The 22,719-nt window shown below is 44.9% G+C and overlaps 2 protein-coding genes across 6 annotated transcripts; one reads left to right on the top strand and one right to left on the bottom strand.

Moving 5' to 3' along the window:
- The first annotated feature begins 8,616 nt into the window (after nt 1-8,616).
- On the top strand, nt 8,617-14,941 carry LOC139420262 (uncharacterized). Its single transcript, XM_071170152.1, has 8 exons — nt 8,617-8,703; nt 8,999-9,056; nt 9,187-9,504; nt 9,627-9,647; nt 9,775-10,026; nt 10,165-10,296; nt 10,422-10,658; nt 10,742-14,941. Exons 2-8 carry the CDS (start codon nt 9,023-9,025, stop codon nt 12,106-12,108), a joined length of 2,361 nt encoding a protein of 786 aa, XP_071026253.1. The 5' UTR covers nt 8,617-8,703; nt 8,999-9,022; the 3' UTR covers nt 12,109-14,941.
- Nucleotides 14,942-15,016: 75 nt separating this feature from the next.
- Nucleotides 15,017-22,531, bottom strand: LOC139420640 (spindle and centriole associated protein 1). 5 transcript variants are annotated; one of them, XM_071170843.1, is made up of 18 exons: nt 22,413-22,531; nt 20,940-21,035; nt 20,780-20,827; nt 20,543-20,689; nt 20,212-20,314; nt 18,596-18,714; nt 18,437-18,531; nt 18,050-18,201; nt 17,775-17,900; nt 17,328-17,620; nt 17,112-17,243; nt 16,850-16,979; nt 16,623-16,763; nt 16,061-16,521; nt 15,720-15,894; nt 15,554-15,633; nt 15,298-15,331; nt 15,017-15,207 (listed from the first exon to the last, which is right to left on the bottom strand). In XM_071170843.1, the coding sequence occupies exons 2-16, from the start codon at nt 21,033-21,035 to the stop codon at nt 15,554-15,556; spliced, it is 2,298 nt and encodes a 765-aa protein (XP_071026944.1). In that variant the 5' UTR covers nt 22,413-22,531; the 3' UTR covers nt 15,017-15,207; nt 15,298-15,331. The 5 variants fall into 5 exon arrangements, with proteins under 5 accessions (XP_071026944.1, XP_071026942.1, XP_071026941.1 ...); XM_071170841.1 differs by having other exon boundaries at nt 15,298-15,358; nt 15,558-15,636; nt 22,413-22,527; XM_071170840.1 differs by lacking the exon at nt 22,413-22,531 and having other exon boundaries at nt 15,298-15,358; nt 15,558-15,636; nt 20,940-21,344.
- Between the last annotated feature and the right edge of the window lie 188 nt (nt 22,532-22,719).

Here is a 22,719-nt window from a genome sequence, read left to right as displayed (position 1 = left end):
GTGTATGTGTATGTGTGTGTGTGTGTGTATGTGTAGTGTGTGTGTGTGTGTGTATGTGTGTAGTGTGTGTGTGTGTGTGTGTGTGTGTGTGTGTGTGTGTGTGTGTGTGTGTGTGTGTGTGTGTGTGTGTGTGTGTGTGTGTGAGTGGCAGGGCATGCTGAGGTAGATTAATACGCTGGCTCAGAGGGGGGCTCGTCCATTCAGCTCTGACTGATGTGCGTTCCAAATTGATTTATGAAAACGGCTCTTAATCAATTACGTGTGGAGAAAGAAGGAGAGAGAATGGAGAGAAGAGAAGAAAGGGAGGATCCAAGGGGGGTGAGAGTGGGAAAGAGAGAGGATAGAGGGACTGAGAGGAGAACCAGAGGGCAGAGAGGAAGGGGAAACGGAGGGAAAGAGAGGTGTGTTGTTGTGTGGTTAGGTGATATGGTCAATCTAGTCTGAATACAGGTTCTGTAGTGTCATCACATGTTGGGATACTGTGCAGTGTGATTCTGTTCAGCCATATTGTGTTACTGGATATTGATGTGCAATGGTATATTGTGAATGGCATTGCATGGTGTCAAGCCTCTCTATGTTGCTCGGTATTGTGTATGTATCATTGTTTTGTTAATAACATACTGTGCTATGTAGTAACATTGTTATTAGGGTGCAATAGTATTGCACTTACAGTTGTCGGAAGTCGGAAGTTTACATACACTTGGGTTGGAGTCATTAAAACTCATTTTTCAACGACTCCACAAATTTCTTGTTAAACAAACTATACTTTAGGCAAATAGGTTAGGCCATCTACTTTGTGCATGACACAAGTAATTTTTCCAACAATTGTTTACAGACAGATTATTTCACTTATTTGTCACACCCTGACCTAACCAAAACAATAAAGAAAACAAAGAATACTAAGGTCAGGGCGTGACAATAATTCACTGTATCACAATTCCAGTGGGTCAGAGGTTTACATGCACTAAGTTGACTGTGCCTTTTACGGCTTGGAAAATTCCAGAAAATTATGTCATGGCTTTAGAAGCTTCTGATAGGCTATTTGAGTCATTTGAGTCAATTGTAGGTGTACCTGTGGATGTATTTCAAGGCCTACCTTCAAACTCAGTGCCTCTTTGCTTTATATCATGGGAAAATCAAATTAAATCAGCCAATACCTCAGAAAAAAATGTACACCACCACAAGTCTGGTTCATCCTTGGGAGCAATTTCCAAACGCCTGAAGGTACCACGTTCATCTGTACAAACAATAGCACGTAAGTATAAACACCATGGGACCACGCAGCCGTCATACCGCTCAGTAACGAGACACGTTCTGTCTCCTAGAGATGAACGTACTTTGGTGCGAAAAATGCAAATCAATCCCAGAACAACAGCAAAGGAACTTGTGAAGATTCTGGAGGAAACAGGTACAAAAGTATCTATTTCCACAGTAAAACGAGTCTTATATCGACATAACCTGAAAGGTCGCTCAGCAAGGAAGAAGCCACTGATCCAAAACCGCCATAAAAAAGTCAGACTACGGTTTGCAACTGCACATGGGGACAAAGATCATACTTTTTGGAGAAATGCCCTCTGCTCTGATGAAACAAAAATAGAACTGCTTGGCTATAATGACCATCGTTATGTTTGGAGGAAAAAGGGGAATGCTTGCAAACCAAAGAACACCATCCCAACCGTGAAGCACGGGGGTGGCAGCATCATATTGTGGGGCTGCTTTGCTGCAGGAGGGACTGGTGCACTTCACAAAATCGATGGCATCATGACAGAGGAAAATGATGTGGATATATTAAAGCGACACCTCAAGACATCAGTTAAAGCTTGGTCACAAATGGGTCTTCCAAATGGACAATGATCCCAAGCATACTTTCAAAGTTGTGGCAAAATGGCTTAAGGACAACAAAGTCAAGGTATTGGAGTGGCCATCACAAAGTCCTGACCTCAATCCTATAGAAAATTTGTGGGCAGAACTGAAAAAGTGTGTGCGAGCAAGGAGGCCTACAAACCTGACTCAGTTACACCAGCTCTGTAATGAGGAATGGGTCAAAATTCACCCAACTTATTGTGGGAAGCTTGTGGAAGGCTACTCGAAACGTTTGACCCAAGTTAAACAATTTAAAGGCAATGCTACCAAATACTAATTGAGTGTATGTAAACTTCTGACCCACTGGGAATGTGATGAAAGACATAAAAGCTGAAATAAATAATTCTCTCTACTATTATTCTGACATTTGACATTCCTAAAATAAAGTGGTGATCCTAACTGACCTAAAACAGGGAATTTTTACTAGGATTAAATGTCGGGAATTGTGAAAAACGGAGTTCAAATGTATTTGGCTAAGGTGTATGTAAACTTCTGACTTCAACTGTATGATGTGATATCATAGTGGTGTTGTGTTAATGTGATATCATAGTGGTGTTGTGTTAATGTGATATCATAGTGGTGTTGTGTTAATGTGATATCATAGTGGTGTTGTGTTAATGTAATATCATAGTGGTGTTGTGTTAATGTGATATCATAGTGGTGTTGTGTTAATGTAATATCATAGTGGTGTTGTGTTAATGTGATATCATAGTGGTGTTGTGTTAATGTGATATCATAGTGGTGTTGTGTTAATGTAATATCATAGTGGTGTTGTGTTAATGTGATATCATAGTGGTGTTGTGTTAATGTGATATCATAGTGGTGTTGTGTTAATGTGATATCATAGTGGTGTTGTGTTAATGTGATATCATAGTGGTGTTGTGTTAATGTGATATCATAGTGGTGTTGCGTTAATGTGATATCATAGTGGTGTTGTGTTAATGTGATATCATAGTGGTGTTGTGTTAATGTAATATCATAGTGGTGTTGTGTTAATGTGATATCATAGTGGTGTTGTGTTAATGTGTTATCATAGTGGTGTTGTGTTAATGTGATATCATAGTGGTGTTGTGTTAATGTAATATCATAGTGGTGTTGTGTTAATGTGATATCATAGTGGTGTTGTGTTAATGTGATATCATAGTGGTGTTGTGTTAATGTGATATCATAGTGGTGTTGTGTTAATGTGATATCATAGTGGTGTTGTGTTAATGTGATATCATAGTGGTGTTGTGTTAATGTAATATCATAGTGGTGTTGTGTTAATGTGATATCATAGTGGCGTTGTGTTAATGTGATATCATAGTGGTGTTGTGTTAATGTAATATCATAGCGGTGTTGTGTTAATGTGATATCATAGTGGTGTTGTGTTAATGTGATATCATAGTGGTGTTGTGTTAATGTGATATCATAGTGGTGTTGTGTTAATGTAATATCATAGCGGTGTTGTGTTAATGTGATATCATAGTGGTGTTGTGTTAATGTGATATCATAGTGGTGTTGTGTTAATGTGATATCATAGTGGTGTTGTGTTAATGTGATATCATAGTGGTGTTGTGTTAATGTGATATCATAGTGGTGTTGTGTTAATGTAATATCATAGTGGTGTTGTGTTAATGTAATATCATAGCGGTGTTGTGTTAATGTGATATCATAGTGGTGTTGTGTTAATGTGATATCATAGTGGTGTTGTGTTAATGTGATATCATAGTGGTGTTGTGTTAATGTGCTAATTAATGTCATGACTCTGGGTTACTGAGAGGAATAAAGAAACTGTTGTTTTCAAACGCCCTCCCTACCCCTTTCTTCAGGTTTCTATTTTGTACAGTATTCTGTTTCAGTAACATGTTAGCGCTACAGTGTTGTGTTGAAGTCATAGCGTGATCCTTGTGTGTTATCTGCTCTCGTGTCATTATAGTATCTGCGTGTTTTATGTAGTGATATGTGTGTTAATAGCATGGTGTGGGTGTGTGCTTTGATAAGAGCCCAGTATTAGTTGAGAGGAGGGGGGGGGGTCTGCAGTTGTTTAAAAAGTCCTTCCCCTGACGGCCCCATTGTGCCGCAGATGGGGACGGAGGACGGGGGACAGGCGGGGAGGGGGGGGGGGGGGGGGGGGGGGGGGGGGTCATGCTGGGAGCTCGTTTCTCCTGCCTGTCAGAACTATCTGGGATCCAGCCGGAACTAATCAACTCCTATAGGCCTCACCATTACCCAGCCTGCACTAGGTCCCAGGCAGTGGGGCTGGGGGGCAGTCCTGTGGGAACAGAAGGGGGAGGGAGGGAGGGAGGGAGGGAGGGAGGGAGGGAGGGAGGGAGGGAGGGAGGGAGGGAGGGAGGGAGGGAGGGAGGGAGGGAGGGAGGGAGGGAGGGAGGGAGGGAGGGAGGGAGGGAGGGATGACCCCCCCCCCAATACTCACACACACACATATACACTCTCTCTGTTCATACACACTCACACACATCCCCAGCCAGCCCGTGCGGCACACACAACACTCCCACTGTTTCACACTGAAGCAATAATAAACACTTGCAATAATATTTTCACAGCAAGCAACAGCTTGCTTCAGATCAGAACCTAACACAGCTGCATGGTACAGTCCTCTACACACGTTCACACACACACGCATGCAGAATCTTCAAAAACACACACTCCCTTCTTCACACACATGCGTATAGAGACATACCATTACAGTCAATGTGTTACAAGTCTAGTAGTTTCTGAAGACAGTTTGAGGTTCATTCAGACCAACTGCAGCCTTTCAGATGCACAACATCTTCCTAGAACGGCCTCTATACATAACACCACATACCAAGGTTAAGAGTTACAAACTTGATGCATCGAAAAACAAGCCCACCAAAGCTGAATTCATTTACAGAGTATAGTCAAACAAACACTATTTAGCTTCATAACAACAAACTAAACCACTCTGGTAAAACAAAGTGAATAATCAACCTCACAGTGGAAACTACATCACAAAGAAGAAGACAGTCATAGTTAGTGGCTTTATATGTTGAGAGAAAGAGGGTACATTCCAACAAAACCTCATACTGTGTGTGTGTGTGTGTGTGTGTGTGTGTGTGTGTGTGTGTGTGTGTGTGGACAGAGTGGAATATGGATGTCGCCCTCTGGTGGAGGAAAAGTGAAGCTACAAAGTTTAAAGAGAACTAACGGCACGCTTCCTGAGACTTAAGGGCACTGGGCTCCAACGCTTCTATAGAAGTCAACAAGGAAAAAGCCATTCCATTCCAAAACCACACCCTGTCAAATAACATTGACAGTACAGTTGGCGTAGTGAATCCCTTTTCTTCATCTCTCTGTTGGTAGCCTGATCCACGTTCCTCACCGCTGCGCTCTCCTTTGGTCTGTGTGGCGAAACAGAAGGTAAGAAAGCATATTCCATATTCTGAGTAGCCATCCTTCTATGGGCAGGTGCAAGTCTGGAGGCCTGTCTACAAAAACCTTGGTGAACATTTAAAGCTAAATACAACCCAAGTGGTTTTAATGTACCTTATCAGACACTCCAGATGTAAGAACCATCTATCTACAATCTGATCCCTAAGGCCACATGTGATGCATCCACACGAGCCAATAGTCTAGAAGTCAACAAGGGGACAGAAATATAGCAAAATCAGGTATTTATATCACAAAGACAGAGTGCTTCATCATTAAATCTTTTTCATTCCGACCACCAATCTCCACCATTAACCATTACTCTAGCCGGTCAAGTGTCCCTCACACCTTCCCTAGACAATGTGGAAGTCAATCGTGTCAAGCAGTGACTGAGTGTGTGTTTGAGCTGGAGTGTGTGTTTGAGCTGGAGTGTGTGTGAGAAAGAGAGTGTGTGTTTTCTGGGCTGTGGAGAGGGGGAGACTCCAACCCCCCTTCATTAAGGTGAAGTAGGAGCAGATTGAAATGTGTTAAGAAAACTAAAGCGTGTGCCTGTGCAGTCTCCCCCCTCACATTGGCATTGTGTGTGTGTGTGTGTGTCTGACTCTTAACTGTGTGTTGTAATGGTTGACTGTGTATCTGAGTGTACCAAGCAACTATAATATTCAGGCCTACTTGTACACATGTAAGCATTTGTGAGCATCATTGTCTCCTTTAAAATGCCACTGTCTGTACATGTGTATGCAAATGTTTATATAGTATACCCTATGTGAGTTACTATATACAATTTCACCCTACTTCCTATGCATTAGGACAAACGTGTGTACAGTTATGTGGAGAGGTCGGCTGGAGTAGAAGTGGCGAAGGGGGGGTCTCCCTTGACTGCTTAGAGGCAGATGAAGGAGAGGGTTCCCACAATGTTCCCCATGTCTCTGGGTGGGGTGGAGGGGGGTGTGAGGGGGGGTATAGCAAGCCACTGGGGCAAGGTTAATCCCCATTCATCCCCTCCTCCACTCAGTTGCACAGAACACAATAAGCCCCTCCTGCTCCCCTGGCATCCCCGTGACGACCCTTAACCCTGTGTTTACTGCCACTGCTCCAGGCCTCTTTATACTGCAGCGGTTATTATCTGACGGATCTACTCCTTAAGATATGGAGAGAAATAGTAATGGCGTATTTTTGTAGGCACTAACTCTGCCATGGCTCGTCGGCAAAACCCTATGGGAAACTGTATGTTTCATTGGGGGGGGGGGGGAACACCTTCCTAATATTGAGTTGCAACTCACCCTTTGCCCTCAGAACAGCCTCAATTCACCTGGACATGGACCATACAAGGTGTCAAAAGCGTTCCACAGGGATGCTGGCCCATGTTGACTCCAATGCTTTCCACAGTTCTGTCAAGTTGGAAGGATGTATTTTTGGTGGTGGACCACTGTCGATACACACGGGAAACTGTTGAGCATGAAAAACCCAGCAGCGTTGCAGTTCTTTACTCAAACCGGTGCACCTGGCACCCACAACCATACCCCATTCAAAGGCACTTAAATCATTCATCTTGCCCATTCACCCTCTGAATGGCACACATACACAATCCGTCGCAATTGTCTCAAGGCTTAAAATTCATTCTTTAACCTGTCTCCTCCCCCTTCATCTACACTGATTGAAGTGGATTTAACAAGTGACATCAATAAGGAATTATCGCCTTCACCTGGTCAGTCTATGACATGGGAAAAGCAGGTGTTCTTAATGTTTTGTACACAGTGTACATTTTCTACTGAGATAATCTTCATCAGCAGACGTCACTTTTTGTGGATTTTGAAGCACTTCTGTAATTAAAACAAGCACATAAAGCACACGAAGGCTTCATAATTCATGAATGCCATGTTAACTGGCTGGTATTATCTCATAGAACAAAACGTATAAGATTCCCTAAGCCTGTGTTAACCTCAGACCTTATTTTCAGCGTTGATCAAAAAAAGCCATTCTTTCCCCATTAATTTCCCCCCATGGGAATGGCTGAACAAACCAGAGGTAACTCATTTACATATTTTAGGACTGACTACAAGCTGGCAAGCTCTATTCCCCCTGGCTATTATGGCATAGTCACTGCTCTCTGGAAAAAGCTCCACTCCTTCCTCCCCACTCTATTCTACTCTCAACACTAGCCCTGCAACCTCCACACCACAGCATAATTATAGCATAGTGCACACCTGAGATGATAAAATAAATATAGTCTGTTGAATTACTAGTTGATACAATGATTTGTGGCTAAAAGATCAAAAAGCAGTTTAAACAGCTACATAATCACTCAACATGTTGGAATACAAAAATATGAATCCTTTGTTACAGTAGCTGTCTATGTTTTTCTTGGACTGAACATTAAAGAGAGTGGGAAGGCTTTAGAAACTGATCATGGCACTATCATATCATTATTCTAATATTTGGGGAAAAATGTGCTTTTGGGGACATTGTAGACTTTCTTGCTTCCTCGAAGTTAGCTAATATTCGATTAGATTACACAATATCAATTGCAGCAAATCAACTGTTGCTTTTATTTCCCTATTTTGTGCCATTGGTTCCAATGAGTCCACAATGTCAACTAAAGCCCCCCAACTATCTCCAAATATTTCCCCATTGACCTTCATATAGATTTTGTTTTGGTTGTGACACCCCAATCTGTTGGCAACTTCGTAGAATTGCAACATCTACTGGCAATGTAATTATGTTCTAGGTAAAACACTACCATCTAGTGGAATAAACATTTAATGCATGTTGTGAATTATTGAGGTGGACTACTTGAATGTGGATGGTCCCCTAAACCTGTTTTCTGGTGACTTAAAGGAGCAGCGACAGAAGTCAAGGGGGCTAATGTACAGTAATATTCCTACCTTTAGCTTGCCCTGAAGGCCCTCTGCCTGTGTCTGTGCTTCCTGCACCCTGACCTAGTTTTGGGGAAGTTATCTGGATGGGCCGAGGCCAGCAGCTTGTGAGATCTGTTTCCTGAGATGCTTCCTGCTTTTCTGTGGAGTCATCTCATCTGTTCAAGACAAGGACATTCACTCTTCCCAGCGAGAGCGTTGAGAAATTGCCACACATGCATAAGATTTTTTCGGCCCGTGCAAACTACCTTGCAAAAGTTGGAGTCAGAGTTGACATGTACTTGCAAATTATGTCATTGGTTGTAGCTATTAATGTCAGCATTCCGTGAGAATCAAATCTTCTCACGACAGCCACGAGTCCATCTTCTTTGGCATAATAAAATAATAATAATATATATATATATATATATATATATATATATATATATATATATATATATATATATCATCTTTGACATCGCCTCGTTGCCGGGCAACCCTGGGAGAGGGACCGTCTAGTTGCAAAGCATGTTGGGTACCGTAGTCCTCTAACCCTGCTGCGCGCTGCAACTTCTTCGATACTCCACACATTCAGGTAGGATAATTTACTCGTTTCATTAAGTGTACTAGTGTATATTAGTTTAGAGACAAATTATTATAGTCAGTGTTGTCATGTTTGAGGATGTAGTTTTTTTGGTGGGAAAAGGGCAAAGGCAGACATTCTGCTGTCAACTTTGACAGAAATATGCTCATAGGCTAAACCAGGAAGTTGACTAAAAGAAAGCTAGCGTTACAAGTTCCAGATGAACCTGTGATTTAAATGTAGAATTCACAATTAAAAAGTTTGCTAAATAAAAAACTATCTAAATTAACTGTTTTTTTTTTACTAGGCTGCCTGCAATGGATCAGTATACATGGTGATGGAATTCCCCACAACGCCAGACCTAGGTAGAGGGTGTGTTCCCTTATCCGTGCACACCGGTGTAGTTTGAAACACACACTGTCCCGCAATTTAACTACCAATCTGCTTGGATAACTTCTAAGATGAAGTAATGATTGTTCCAATCCTTCCTGACAGAAGACCCAGGCCCAGTGGGGCCTCCAGGGGGGCAGAAGCAGCCTGTGAAGTCCCACCTGCTGGCCTCCAGAGAGCTCCTGGTGGCCTCCCTGTATAACCTGGCTCCCCTGCTGGACAGGACCCTGGCATCCGGCCTGCTCTCCCAGGAGAACTACTTTGAGGTGGGGGCAGAGAGGACCCCTCAGGGCCGGGCACGCAGGCTGCTGGAGGTTGTCCAGGCTGAGATGGACGAGGCTGGAGCCAGATGCTTCATGGAGTGCCTCAGGAGATGCAAGCAGCACTACCCGCGCCTCCGAGCCTGGCTCAGAACTGATGCAGGTATGGAAGGGCAAGTGTGTGAACACATGATGAATGTGTATGAATATAGTTACCTAATTTCATCTTCCACATGTAAACTTGAGTCTTAAGACGATATTTGATGTCTTTTGTTTCCCCCACAGATATTCAGCGTGGACCCACAGGTATGGTAATGCAGAGGACCTCTTCCTGAAAGGGTCAGACTGTTGGTATGCATAGGTGTTTTAATCATCTGGCATTGGTCATCTCCTATCTGATTCAGTGTTGTGTTGTATTGTTTGGCTTCCCCAGAGCGTCAGCTGCAGGCCCAGCTCAGTGTCCTGTGTGGCCGGTTGGGGTTCTCTGTCCTGCCGGTCTCCCTGGAGCTGTTCTCTAATGGCACACTAACTCAGTTTGAACTGGACCAGGTCCAGGCAGCGCCCACATCTTACCAGCAGACCCACCAGCTCCTGTCCGTCTGTCTGTCCAAGGGAGAGAGGGCCTGCTGTAGCTTCTACCAGGCACTGGGCAGCGAAGACCCACAGCTGGCCTCAGACATCAGTGGTGACTTGTTATTAACTTGTTATAACAAGTTTATTACTTTTTAATTCTGTCTCGTGTTTTGTGTCTGTATTTCAGTCAGTGGGCTGTGCCTAATATCTCTGGTCAGTGGTCATGAAGTTTATATCACCTCTGTGGCAGTGGAGGATCCTGGGGTGTGTAGTACTCCTGTGGAAGTGAAGGATGATGGGTTATGTAGTACTCACACAGCAGTTGAGACCAGACAGACTGATGGGGAAGGTCTGTCTCTCCCAGACACCCACATACTCTCGGGTAAAGGTCACACCAGTTAACTACCATTATAACACAAGCAGATCAGTAGCAGAAGATAGATTCAGATTGAAAATAAAATTAACAATTTACAGTGACAACCTGTGTCACCTCCTCCTCCTTCTCAGATGTGCTCCAGCAGGTGCTGTCCCTGCTGGCTGTGGCTCCAGGTGAGGGGGCCAGGCTGAATGTGTGTGAGCTGGGGGTGGCAGTGGGTCTGCCCAGGAGGACCGTCAGAGAGTGCCTGTTGGAGGAGCATGAGGTGGGGGACATCGTTCAGCTCAGGGCCCTGGTCACCCTCTTCCTCAGTAAGACCCAGGATGCCTCTAGGCTGCTAAACAGGGTGGCAGAGTGCACAGCACAGCGTAGGTCTCACTACTTACTTATTTGTCTATTTGTATCAGGTACTTCTCTATCTACCTATCAGTAACTGTTTTGTTGCTTTTAGGGGTGCTGCTCTCTGAGAGGGGATGTATGTTACTGAAGCTGCTGTCTGTGGCTGAGGCCTTTCTCCGCACTGGGGACCACCACCACCTGCAAGCTGGGGACCACCTCTGCACTGTGGACCACCACCTGCGAGCTGGGGACCATCTCCACACTGGGGACCACATAGACAAAGTGTGGAACATCTTTAGCTTGGTCCTGTGGGACAGCATGGCAGAGGCTCTGGAGGATCCTGGGGCTGCAGTGGAATCATTGTGGGAACCTAGGGATGCTGTCCGTCTATTACGAGACAGTGAGAGAGTGGAGACAGAGCTTCTCCAGGAGTTGGAGGAATGCTGGGCAGACGGGGGAACTGAGAGCCTGTTACAGAGTGTTACAGTACTAGCTCAGTTGCTACGTGATCTCCACCCTCTTCAGGACAGTCTGTGCCTCTCCCCTCCTGAAGAGGGGGCTGTGTACCCCTGCCGCTCTCGCAGACTCCATAGAGTCACCCGTTTCCAGGGCCTGCCTGCACGGGTCATCCGCAAAGCACTGGGACACGGAGCTCCCTCCAAACACCCAGTCCCAGCTGGTCTCCCCATCCAGTACAGAGATCTCTGCCTCTGCATCACACGTCTGCTGGACAGGGTGCACCCACAAGAAAACACTACCTCCATAGATCTCTCCCAAGCTCCTATTGCTACCATCACCCAGCACATCTGCTCAACCCTGGCCCGGCCGGCGTTCGGCCCCCAGAGCTTTGATGCTGGGGTGAGACACAGGGTTCTGTCTGTGGTAAAGTATGACCCGGTCAGGTGGGGCCTGCTTAACTTACAGGAGCTGCATAAAGACACTCTGTTGGGTCTGGAGAGCTACCTGAAGCCAGGGGAGCATCACAGCTTCCAGCTTGTCCCAGAGAAAGTACGGATCTTCGGAGGGCCAGAGATACGCTGGGGAGAAAGGGTCAGGGGCCCAGTCGCCATCGACAACGGGATAGAGGAAGTCCTCCAATTTGTCACCTCCGAGCCAGCCTCCTTTCTTATCAGTGTTAGCTGCCGCGGCTATGACAGGGGCCAGTACTTTGAGGTACACGAGCCGCAGTGTGTGCGTGTGTCTGGACTGCAGGAGCAGGGGGTGGGCGAGGTGCAGGGTTTAGGGGGGACAGTGTTGGTTTTGGCAGTAGAGGGCGAGACAGTGTGGATGAGAGAGGAGAGGCAGGGGAGGGCGTGCGGGACAGAGCTGGAGCAGGTGTCTCAGAGACACTCTGCCACACTACAGGACGGGGGCTGCTGCTTCAGGGTCACGACCCCAGGGACACGTTGCCAGGTCAAGTTCATCTACAAGACAAGGAGAATCTCTGCTGTGGCCGAGAGGGACTGTGAAGTTTTCTAAAACCCTATTCGCACGGGACTAGTATTATGGAACGTAGGTTATGTAATTATTGCCCCAGCATGTCCGTTTTACCCCATGGACGATTCGGACGGGATTAGTTTTACCAAACTGCCCCTGTAAATTTATTTTTTTTCTCATTCAAAATGTACCGTTATGACGGAAGCCTGGAGGCTCTACTATGGATATCAGTAAGAACCATGAACTGTAACCTACGCAGACACTTAATTACCTGACGGATGTGCCAATTTATCTTTTCATTGGCACAATATCATCCACTTCATTTAAAAGGGAAGTATGACTCTGGGAAAGTTGATTTGTGAAGAAAAAAAACTGTTCATTCATCTGTAGGCTACGTGCATAGCACTTTGTTTTACGCATCAATTTGTTCCTAAATTCTTACCCAAAATGGGAGCAGTACCTGTTTAATTCAAAACACAGGGAGGATGAATCACACGGGATAAGTATTATCAGAGGACCTGGGAGTTTTCTGAAAAACAGTAGGTTTTTAAGGGCTGGGATAACAACCTTCCTACCAAGTAAAAATGACTGACATGGCAGATTCGGACAGGACTAAAATGACAGATGTGGTGATTTGTGCTTGTGCACATAATTATATTACCTGAGTTCCCCCGGTAAAACTAATCCCATCCGAAATGGTCTGAAGTCTCACTTGGTGGGATTTAATACCAGAAGCAACAAGCTGGTATTCAGGCATAGATTATGGCACCCACATGATTGAAAAAGGTTCTTCAGCACCAGAACCAGAAAGATGTCTTCACATGTACAGCATGATGAGGTGTGGCGGACTCCAATGTTATTAAATCCCAGCTATAGACCGAGACATAGACCGTGTTCATTCTCTCACTCACAATCCTTGTTCAGTTATTTATCTATCAACCTACACAGTAGCATTATGTTTTCTATTTTTGTCCAACAATGCACAGTACCTTAGCTGATATAGTTCAATCACAATGTAATTCAAAAATTAAATAGAAACCTTGCACCCGACTTCGCTGATAACTGAGGAAAATGTACTTAAGACTGTGATATGTGGTTGTCCCGCCTGGCTACAGTTGAAGTAGGAAGTTTACATACACCTTAGCCAAATACATTTAAACTCAGTTTTTTACAATTCCTGACATTTAATCCTAGTAAAAAAATCCCTGTCTTAGGTCAGTTAGGATCACCACTTTATTTTAAGAATGTGAAATGTCAGAATAATAGTAGAGAGAATGATTTATTTCAGCTTTTATTTCTTTCATCACATTCAGAAGGGTCAGAAGTTTACATATACTCAATTAATATTTGGTAGCATTGCCTTTAAATTGTTTAACTTGGGTCAAATATTTTGGGTAGCCTTCAACAAGCTTCCCACAATAAGTCGGGTGAATTTTGGTCCATTCCTCCTGACAGAGCTGGTGTAACTGAGTCAGGTTTGTAGGCCTTGTTGCTCGCACACACTTTTTCAGTTCTGCTCACATATTTTCTATAGGATTGAGGTCAGAGCTTTGTGATGGCCACTCCAATACCTTGACTTTGTTGTCCTTAAGCCATTTTGCCACAACTTTGGAAGTATGCTTGGGGTCATTGTCCATTTGAAAGACCCATTTGTGACCAAGCTTTAACTTCCTGACTGATGTCTTGAGATGTTGCTTCAATATATCATCAGAATTTTCCTGCCTCATGATGCCATAGATTTTGTGAAGTGCACCAGTCCCTCCTGCAGCAAAGCAACCCCACAACATAATGCCGCCACCCCCATGCTTCATGGTTGGGATGGTGTTCTTCGACTTGCAAGCCTCCCCCTTTTTCCTCCAAACATAATAATGGTCATTATGGCCAAACAGTTCTATTTGTGTTTCATCACACCAGAGGACATTTTTTTCAAAAAGTGCGATCTTTGTCCCCATGTGCAGTTGCAAACCGTAGTCTGGCTTTTTTATGGTGGTTTTGGAGCAGTGGCTTCTTCCCTGCTGAGCGGCCTTTCAGGTTATGTCGATATAGGACTCGTTTTTACTGTGGAAATAGATACTTTTGTACCCGTTTCCTCCAGAATCTTCACAAGGTCCTTTGCTGTTGTTCTGGGATTGATTTGCACTTTTCGCACCAAAGTACGTTCATCTCTAGGAGACAGAATGCGTCTCCTTCCTGAGCGGTATGACGGCTGCGTGGTCCCATGGTGTTTATACTTGCGTACTATTGTTTGTACAGATGAACATGGTACCTTCAGGCATTTGGAAATTGCTCCCAAGGATGAACCAGACTTGTGGTCTGTCTACAATTTTCTTTTCTGAGATCTTGGCTGATTTTTTGATTTTCCCATGATGTAAAGCAAATAGGCACTGAGTTTGAAGGTAGGCCTTGACATACATCCACAGGTACACATCCAAATGTTGTCAATTAGCCTATCAGAAGCTTCTAAAGCCATGACATAATTTTCTGGAATTTTCCAAGCTGTTTAAAGGCAGTCAACTTAGTGCATGTAAACTTCTGACCCACTGGAATTGTGATACAGTGAATTTTATAAGTGAAATAATCTGTCTGTAAACAATTGTTGGAAAAATTACTTGTGTCATGCACAAAGTAGATGTCCTAACCGACTTGCCAAAACTATAGTTTGTTCACAAGACATTTGTGGAGTGGTTGAAAAATGAGTTTTAATGACTCCAACCTAAGTGAATGTAAACTTTCGACTGTACCTTAAGATGAATACACTGACTGTTATTCTCTCTGGATAAGAGCGTCTGTTAAATTACAAAAACATAAATGTATTTATATTCCAGTTATTTAAAAAGCCTTTTTATACAGTGCTATTAAACTATATTGAAACTGGCCTCAAGCGAAGTTGTGCTGTGTTATTGTGTGTGTACAATGAGGTAGAAAATAATGCCTGCACCAGCAACACAACCACAGTTATCAAAAGTTTTAATTCACAACCATAATAAAATTGCATAGGTAAAAACAGGGTAAAGAAACAACATTTTAAGTCTAAAGTGACCTCTACTAAAAGTTACAGGGAGTTTCTGTATTCAGTTCTTAACTTGTTCATCTTACATGTGTGGACAACGCAAACCAGCCTTCTCCTTTCAGCTTGTCCACCTGTACTGGACAAAAGGGAAAACTGTATGATCGTCCTTAAAAAAAACACTAAACATTCCACAAATAGGATGAACCAGTGTGTGTGTGTACCGGAGTCCTGCTGCCTCTGGACTGTCCTCCAAGGCTTTGTGGAGAGACCCCACCAGCAGACCTGAAACACACAGGACCTCCTCAGTCAAGATGACCATCATTCCCCTGACCTCTGATCCCTTCTTCCACATCACCTGCCGAGTCGGTTAGAATGAAATGTCCTAGTCACAGATCTAAAGTCAGTGTTGTATTGTCCCATTTACGGTTCTCTCTAAATTTACAGTCCTCCCTAATGGTTACAGTTCTTATTTCAGACTCACCGTCTACTACCTCCGCTGCCCAGGGGGGAGGGGTCCTGTTCAGGCAGCAGCATGGATGACTCTGGGCTCAGGCCTGCTGCTGAGAGGGAGAAAGTAGTAATGAATACTGTGTGGAGATGGTTACAACACACACCTCTTGTCTCACACACACAGCTGCCTGACCTGACAGTGGAGGTATGGGGGAGACAGAAGGGGAGACTCTGGCTGAGGAGGAGCTCTGTCTCTGTTGTTCTATAAGCTCCAGCAGTCTGCTCCTGGCTGCTGCACTCTGCCTGTTGAGCTCTAGGAGACGCTGTTCCACACTGCTCTCACAGCCTGGGCCCTCACGAACCACAGACTGTAGGAGACACAGAGAAACAGCAGGTACTTCACCTGTCATTCATGCAAAACTTGATAGAAGACACCAGTATGTTCACCTCATGGAATGTTTATCATGCCGTACGGTACAGTACTCAAGAGACCTGAAATCTGGACAGTGAGTGTTCTGTTAGATGTGACCTCACCTGCTGTGTTTGCTGCTCTCCACCACAGGACCATGTCCCCCTCTCTCTCCCTGCCTCACGCTGGGGTGTTGTTCTGCCTGTACTGCTGGGAACGAAGCCTCTCTTCTCCATGCCCTGTTGGGGAGTCAGTCTCCCTGTGCTGCTGGAGACAGACCCCATGCCTGAACTCTGACCTTCACAAATCTCTGACCCGGAGGGAGGAGTAGCGGGGTGGAACTGCCCCAGCTGATCCCGTATGAGGGCGTTCTGACGGGTCAGCTCGGCAATCTGAGACAGCATGGCACCCTGGGACGGATCGCAGAGGAGAGGGAGGGGGTCTGGGGTGGCGGCTGGAGGGGGTGTAGGGGCAGGGCGGGGCAGGCTGAAGAGAGAGGGGGCGGAGCTGAAGGTCTGGAGGTCGTCACAGGAGCCCCGGGTCACAAGGAGAGAGGGAACGTGGTGAAGAGCCAGGGAATGAACAGCTGGGGAGGAGAGCAACATGACAGAATGAAAACATGAAGAAAGAGAGCAGAGTAGAGCCAAATAGACAACCCAGAAAGAGGTAGAGAGAGAGACCTGTTACCTGAAGTGTGACCGTGTGGCCGATTGTCTCTCTGACGTGGTGGAGAGAGCAGCACAGCAGGGTTGAGAGTGAGACCTGTCTGATTCTGTTCATAGGAGGGTACAGGAGCGTCTGCATCATAGGACGGTTCCCACTCACTGCCTGCATAGGGACACAAGTCTTTACCAACACTCATAACATGTTGAGGAAAAGTATAGTGAACCATGTGTGTGTGTGTGTGTACTGACCTGTAGCTATGCTGCCAGTCTCTTGGGGCTCATAGTCCCCGTCTCCTCCTAGTACCCCCAATCCCCCCAGAACCAGCACCACTGTGTCCAGCCTCTGTTCCAGATCACACGCTCGCTGCTGCAAACCTGCCTGGAGGGAAAACACTATTAGAGACCTCTTCATCGCACATAATGATATGAAGAATCATGAATTAGCCTTGGAAGCCATTCTTAAGGTAGAAGTGATGTAGAGAGATACTGTGTGTGTGATGTCTATTCTGACCTGCAGGGCGGCGCTCTCCTCTCTCAGGGTCAGGGTCTCTGCGGTGAGGGCGTCTATCATCCCTCTCTGCTCCTTCACCTCCACCTCCAGCCTCCTCCTCTCCTTTCCCTCCCTCTGAGCCTCCTCCTCTCTCTGACCCACAGGGGATAGAGTTATCATTCATACTGGCAGAACAGAACAGACACAGAGAACCAGTCGAATAGTCGTTAGGCATACCTGTCTGAGTAGTCTAGCCAGGCGGCCCAGTGTAGACACCAGAGCCACAGAGAAGCCTGTGAGGCTGTGTGTGCTGTGCTTTGGCCTCGTCGTCCCCTCTCCTTCCCCTGCTCCTGGGGCTCTGGGAGGCTCCTCTAGCCCTAGGCCATCCAGCTCTGTCTCCACCTGACCCAGCAGGCCCTGCAGCAGCCCCAGGCTAGACTGGTTCCCACTCAGAGAGCTGAGGGTAGAGCCATCCAGACCTGACTCAGTACTGCGCCCCCTACTGGCTTTCGAGGACCGGCTCTTCCTGCCTACATAGAAACAGACACATAGGAGAAACATGTTAACATATGCCTCTATGAACCAATTACTGCACTACTATGCATTAATGTTCACTAATTCAGTCAACTTTAAACAATAGTACCTGATGAATTGACTGTTGTTGCGATGCACTATGAGTCATACCTGAGCGGGTGAGAGGAGGGTCTGGGTTCAGGACCTGAGTGACCAGGGTGAAATGCTCCCCAGGTTCAGGCTGGGGTTGGGGCTGTCTGGACCACAACCGCTGGACTTTTACTGTGGCATTCAGAGCTGGAGAGAAGGAGGAAGAAAGAGGAGGAAAGGAAAGAGAATGAGGGTGATAGAGCAAGAGAGAGAGAGAGAAAATAGGGAGTAAGAGTTGATGTATAGTACATGACATTATCCATCCTTTTTCCCAGTTAAATGATCTGTCCTCTTACCTGCTTGTACTTGGGTTCCCCCTGAGGCACTGGGAGTCTGAGGGGGGCTGTCTCCTCCTGCCCCCTGGAGGTTGGAGTTACACTGGGGTCTTTGCTGCTTCCCTCCTCTAGTACAAGGCTTGGCTTTCACTTTCCGGGTATACACCTTGCAACTGACAACAGAAAAGGATGTGAGCTTATGATAGAGACATTACAACAGATAAGGGAAAAGGGGATACCTAGTCAGTTGTACAACTGAATGCATTCAACCGAAAAGTGTCTTCCGCATTTAACTCAACCCCTCTGAATCAGAGAGGTGTGGGGGGGGGCTGCTGTCTGGCAAATAATCACTTGTAATGGGTGTGTGTGGGCATTGGTAAGTGTTTGGCAGAATGTCAGCGTTGTTACCTGGTATCCATGTTGGAGTTGAAATTGACAGAGGCAGAATGGCCAGTTTCTTCATCACTATGGTCTTCAACAGAGTCCTCCAGCTCATTCAGAGCCTGAAATAAAAAATACATATGTTAAGAAATGGAAACACAAACACAAAGAGAAAGAGAGCAGTACCTGTGGGTCCATCATGGACTGGCTGAGGAGGGAGAGCTGTGTTGGGGCCTCTGGTTTCTGCAGGACAGGCAGGTCTGAGTCAGAGCCACAGTCTGGAGCCATGGTAACACTGGGGAACCCTGAGAAAAATAAAGAATACAAATCACTCACAACACTACTTTAGAGCTTCCATTAACCAGTCAGTAATAACCAGCTTTAAGACAATAAAAAAATGGAAAAGCTGATTGACCGGGAGAAAAATAAAAATCCCATTGTGAAATAATGCCTATTAGGCTAACTGATGGAAATACCAGTCGATGTAAATACATTTGACCGGTCTAAAGGTGCACGTGCATACTCGTCAGGCATGTTATTTATTACAGTGTACAGAAAACATGTCAGACAACAGGAGAGCTTCTGCTACAGCATCTCAAACAGCTGTTTCGTTGCTGCTAGACTGAAACCTGCCTTTATAGGCACAATCAGTGCGCAACAATTCTAAATGCAATCGTGTGTTAAAAACAGTTTTGATGGCCACAATTAAAAATAACTAGTATTTGTATTCATCAACTGGTAATTGAAGCGCGCTTTGGCTTCATCAGTGCATCACACACCACTTTGCAATGAAATGGAGGCCGTGTGCATTTTGAAAACAAGACCTAATTATGTGAATCCTGAACATTTTGCTACATATGAGGTATATTTAACCTTGCTTCAAAGCAGCCTAGCCAAAATCAGACCACGTCCGTAGAGGCATTTATTTTATTCAGACTTCCATATGCCATTGAAACCAGTAGACTATTTCTCTCATGTTCTATTGGTTTTCAAATCAACTTTATTTTTTTACATTGTCCAGTAGCCAAAGGCACAATCCTAGTCATATTATCAACCCATGTTAGTTGTTGTATCTTTAGATCTCCCCTCTTTCTACATTTCTAATGGATATTTCCATCTCTGTCACATGAAACGTCTCGCATGTGTGATGCGCTTTTGACAACGGCGTTTTCCCGCTAATTGCATTATGGAACGAACATTTGTGAAAAGCCTCAATTAGAAATAATAGTATCAACATTTTAAGCGAAATGTTCTGATTTGTTGCATCAGACTCATTGCTTTTTAAAGTTTTGGTTATGTAGTCTATGCCTACTGGTTGAATTTGGGATCTATCATCCCACAACTGTCCCAGAGTGTTTGGAACAGGCTCTCTTTCTTGACAAGCTGACCAATAGAATAGGTCAACTTTCCTACTATGGGGGATAGTAGATTGACAAAGGCTTGTGATTTTGCTGTTCATTACTCGTCTTGTTGGCTGAGGAAAAGTAAATGTGGACACTTATTCTAAAATCTTCAAAGTGCGCATTGGAATTTGGTAAGGATGCATGTAGTTCCATCCTCGAGTTGCATGTTAATATGAATTACCATAATCTAAATGTGCTTTCAGTCATTCAGAGCAACGCGGGTGGACGCCCTAATCAAGTTATGGGTCTGGTAAATTTCTCAAATGTCCGGTGCCACAACAGAAACCCTGTAAGATGCATAGAGAACATTCAAACACAGACATACAATAACCAACACATGATCAAAACACATTGAAAAGCCATTCATTAATCCATAGCAGGATAAGAGCAGTATCATACCGGTCTGCCTGCGAGGCGCGTCGCCAAACAAGTCTTTGACCACAGCCATAGCTCTGTCTGACCGGGCCAGAACGTCCTGCAGTTGAAACTGATCTGAGAACACCTACAGCACAATGAGATAACAAGTCTTCAGTGTGAAGACAAAGGTTTAATCTGCAGTTATGTAATATAAACAACATTCAATAAACATCTGTGGGGAATCAAGGGGATGTAAGTGTTCACTGAGTTGCAAGCTGACTCGAGTTTGCAATTTCAAAGTAGTTTCATGTCAAATTAGATTTACGTGAGATACCCCTACGATCTGCGCATGAGGTCTGTCTGTACTCCTCACCTCTCTGATGATGTTGAGGCTGGAGCGGTCTAGCGGAGCTGGGCTACCAGGGAGGTCCTTCTTCCTCCTGTGTCTCAGAGCTCTCTCTCTCAGCTCCCACTGGGCCACCACTCGGTTCTGGGACCGGTGCATCTCATGACGACGATTCTGAGGAGGAGGAGAGAGGAGTAGGCATACTGACCTAGGATAACTAACAACATAACAAAATGAGAGAAAACAACAACAAGTCTCTCTTACCAGCTCCTCCGGTGAAGCCTTGTGTACAGAGAGGTCATGGACGGTGCTCTGAAATTAGCAGAAGATGGTAGTCATCATAATTTCATAAATGTATCTCTTCCTTCTCCCCTGGTGGCAAAGTTGATTCCATGACAGGGACAGCAACTACTAGCACACTCACCACCCACTCTCTCTTCGGGGCATTGGCCTTCTTGGGACGCACAGCAGGTCGTTTTCCTTGACCGTGCTGTAAGCGGCCCACCCTCGTAAACGACATCTGGGAAGAAAACGATAACTAGCTAGAAAATGTCTGATTAGCTGGCTAACGTTAGCCTACCTAACTATGTTGTTTGCCAGGAGTTTTTTCAATGAAAGTCATACGCAAGCTACACTTAAACTAGGCAGTTGTAGCTTGCTGGCAAACTAGGTTATTAACTGTAGAAAAGTGTTTAGTTAGTTTGCTGTATTCATTGTTTTCTTTCCGTTGTGGAGTGGCGCTGTGTTCAACAGTTGTTGCGCGCTTCTGGGTGAAATGTGTAACCTCCTAGTTACCAATAAAACGACACCACAGATAGAACAATGACACAGATATTTCACTGATAAATGTGAAGCATCCGCTTTCCGTTTCCACTCACTACCAAATATGGTAGTGAAAGGAAGCCCACTATGGATTTTTGCCGACATTCTGCAAATGTTCTCATCGATGAAATATTTGATCTCAATACAGTTTTCTGTTCCCAAAACTACAATCTGGTATGAACATAGTGGACTAAGTTTGGTAGAATTTGCCCTTTGCAAACTTTTTACAACATCGCGTTGTTTAGAAGGTGCTCAAAGGCGAATTGAGTTATTGCACACGCGTTCTTAACAAAGTAGGCGTTCCCTAACGGTAATATGCAGATGTGCTAGAACAACCCAATAGGATCTCGCTAGTTCGTGCTTGGCTCTTCCCACTTCCTTGCTTGTTCTGCCACTATGACTAATTTGTTCCCCATTGTAAACGACTGGTTGTTGTCTATCTTGGTTAAGTTATAAAACATCTTTGAGGAGCTCTTTGGCATAATGGGAAATGTAGTCTTTAACAGCTACAAGCAAGGCACGCAGAGTTGTTTTAAAGAGATGTAGATGTAGCAAGAGAGCTTGAGATAGAGCTAAACACTATAAAAATGACCTGAAACATAGGTCCACTCTTCATCACGTTCAAAATATAAAATGACAACAATGTATAGTATTTGCATAATCAGTAATGGGAAAAACACAAGTGGTTCTATGGATTTGTGCTAATACGTATGACCACCAGGTGGCAATGTCATCTTACAAATTATTTTCAGCTCCCATATGACAGAACAGACAGTACTCACCTTGAACATCGAACAACATAATCAGGACAAAGATGTAATGTAGCCTAACAGAAAAAAGTAGGTAGTAAACCTAATATATCAGTTAGTATTCACCATAGAGATCCTATTAAATTCATATTAGTATTCTAATTCCTAGCTATAGGGTATTCACTCGAGAAGGTCAATTCACATCCGTGTGAGAGAATGCGTGCGCGCGTGCGTGCGTCCTGGCCAAAGTTTGTATGCACATAAGTCAATTTAATGTGATAATGTATGAGTGCCGGCCGGCCAGCAGACAGTGCGTGCGCTCTTACATTGTGCGCGCAGGGGTCCCAAGGGGGCACCCACACCCAATGCCGCACCGGGGCTACCCTCAGAAAGCGGTGGGGCTCCTCGGAACCGTACGCAGTGACAGTTCTTCACACTGACAACTGGCTGAGCTGAGCGCTGAAAAGTCTAGAAAAATGTCAGTAACCAATGCGCAAGCGCATGGCTGAACTAGTAGCCCACCTCTCATTCGAGGCACTCTCGCCATAGATGGACTAGGAGTGAGAGCCTGGGAGGCAATACTGTATGAATGCGTGAAAAGTTTACATCCCTTGCACGTCTCTTTATGGCGTA

This window comes from Oncorhynchus clarkii, chromosome 11 (genome assembly GCF_045791955.1).
Source record: "Oncorhynchus clarkii lewisi isolate Uvic-CL-2024 chromosome 11, UVic_Ocla_1.0, whole genome shotgun sequence".
In the NCBI taxonomy this organism is placed as follows: Eukaryota; Metazoa; Chordata; class Actinopteri; order Salmoniformes; family Salmonidae; genus Oncorhynchus; species Oncorhynchus clarkii.
The sequence above is the reverse complement of the archived record's forward strand: the minus strand, read 5'-3'. Positions and strand labels throughout refer to the sequence as shown.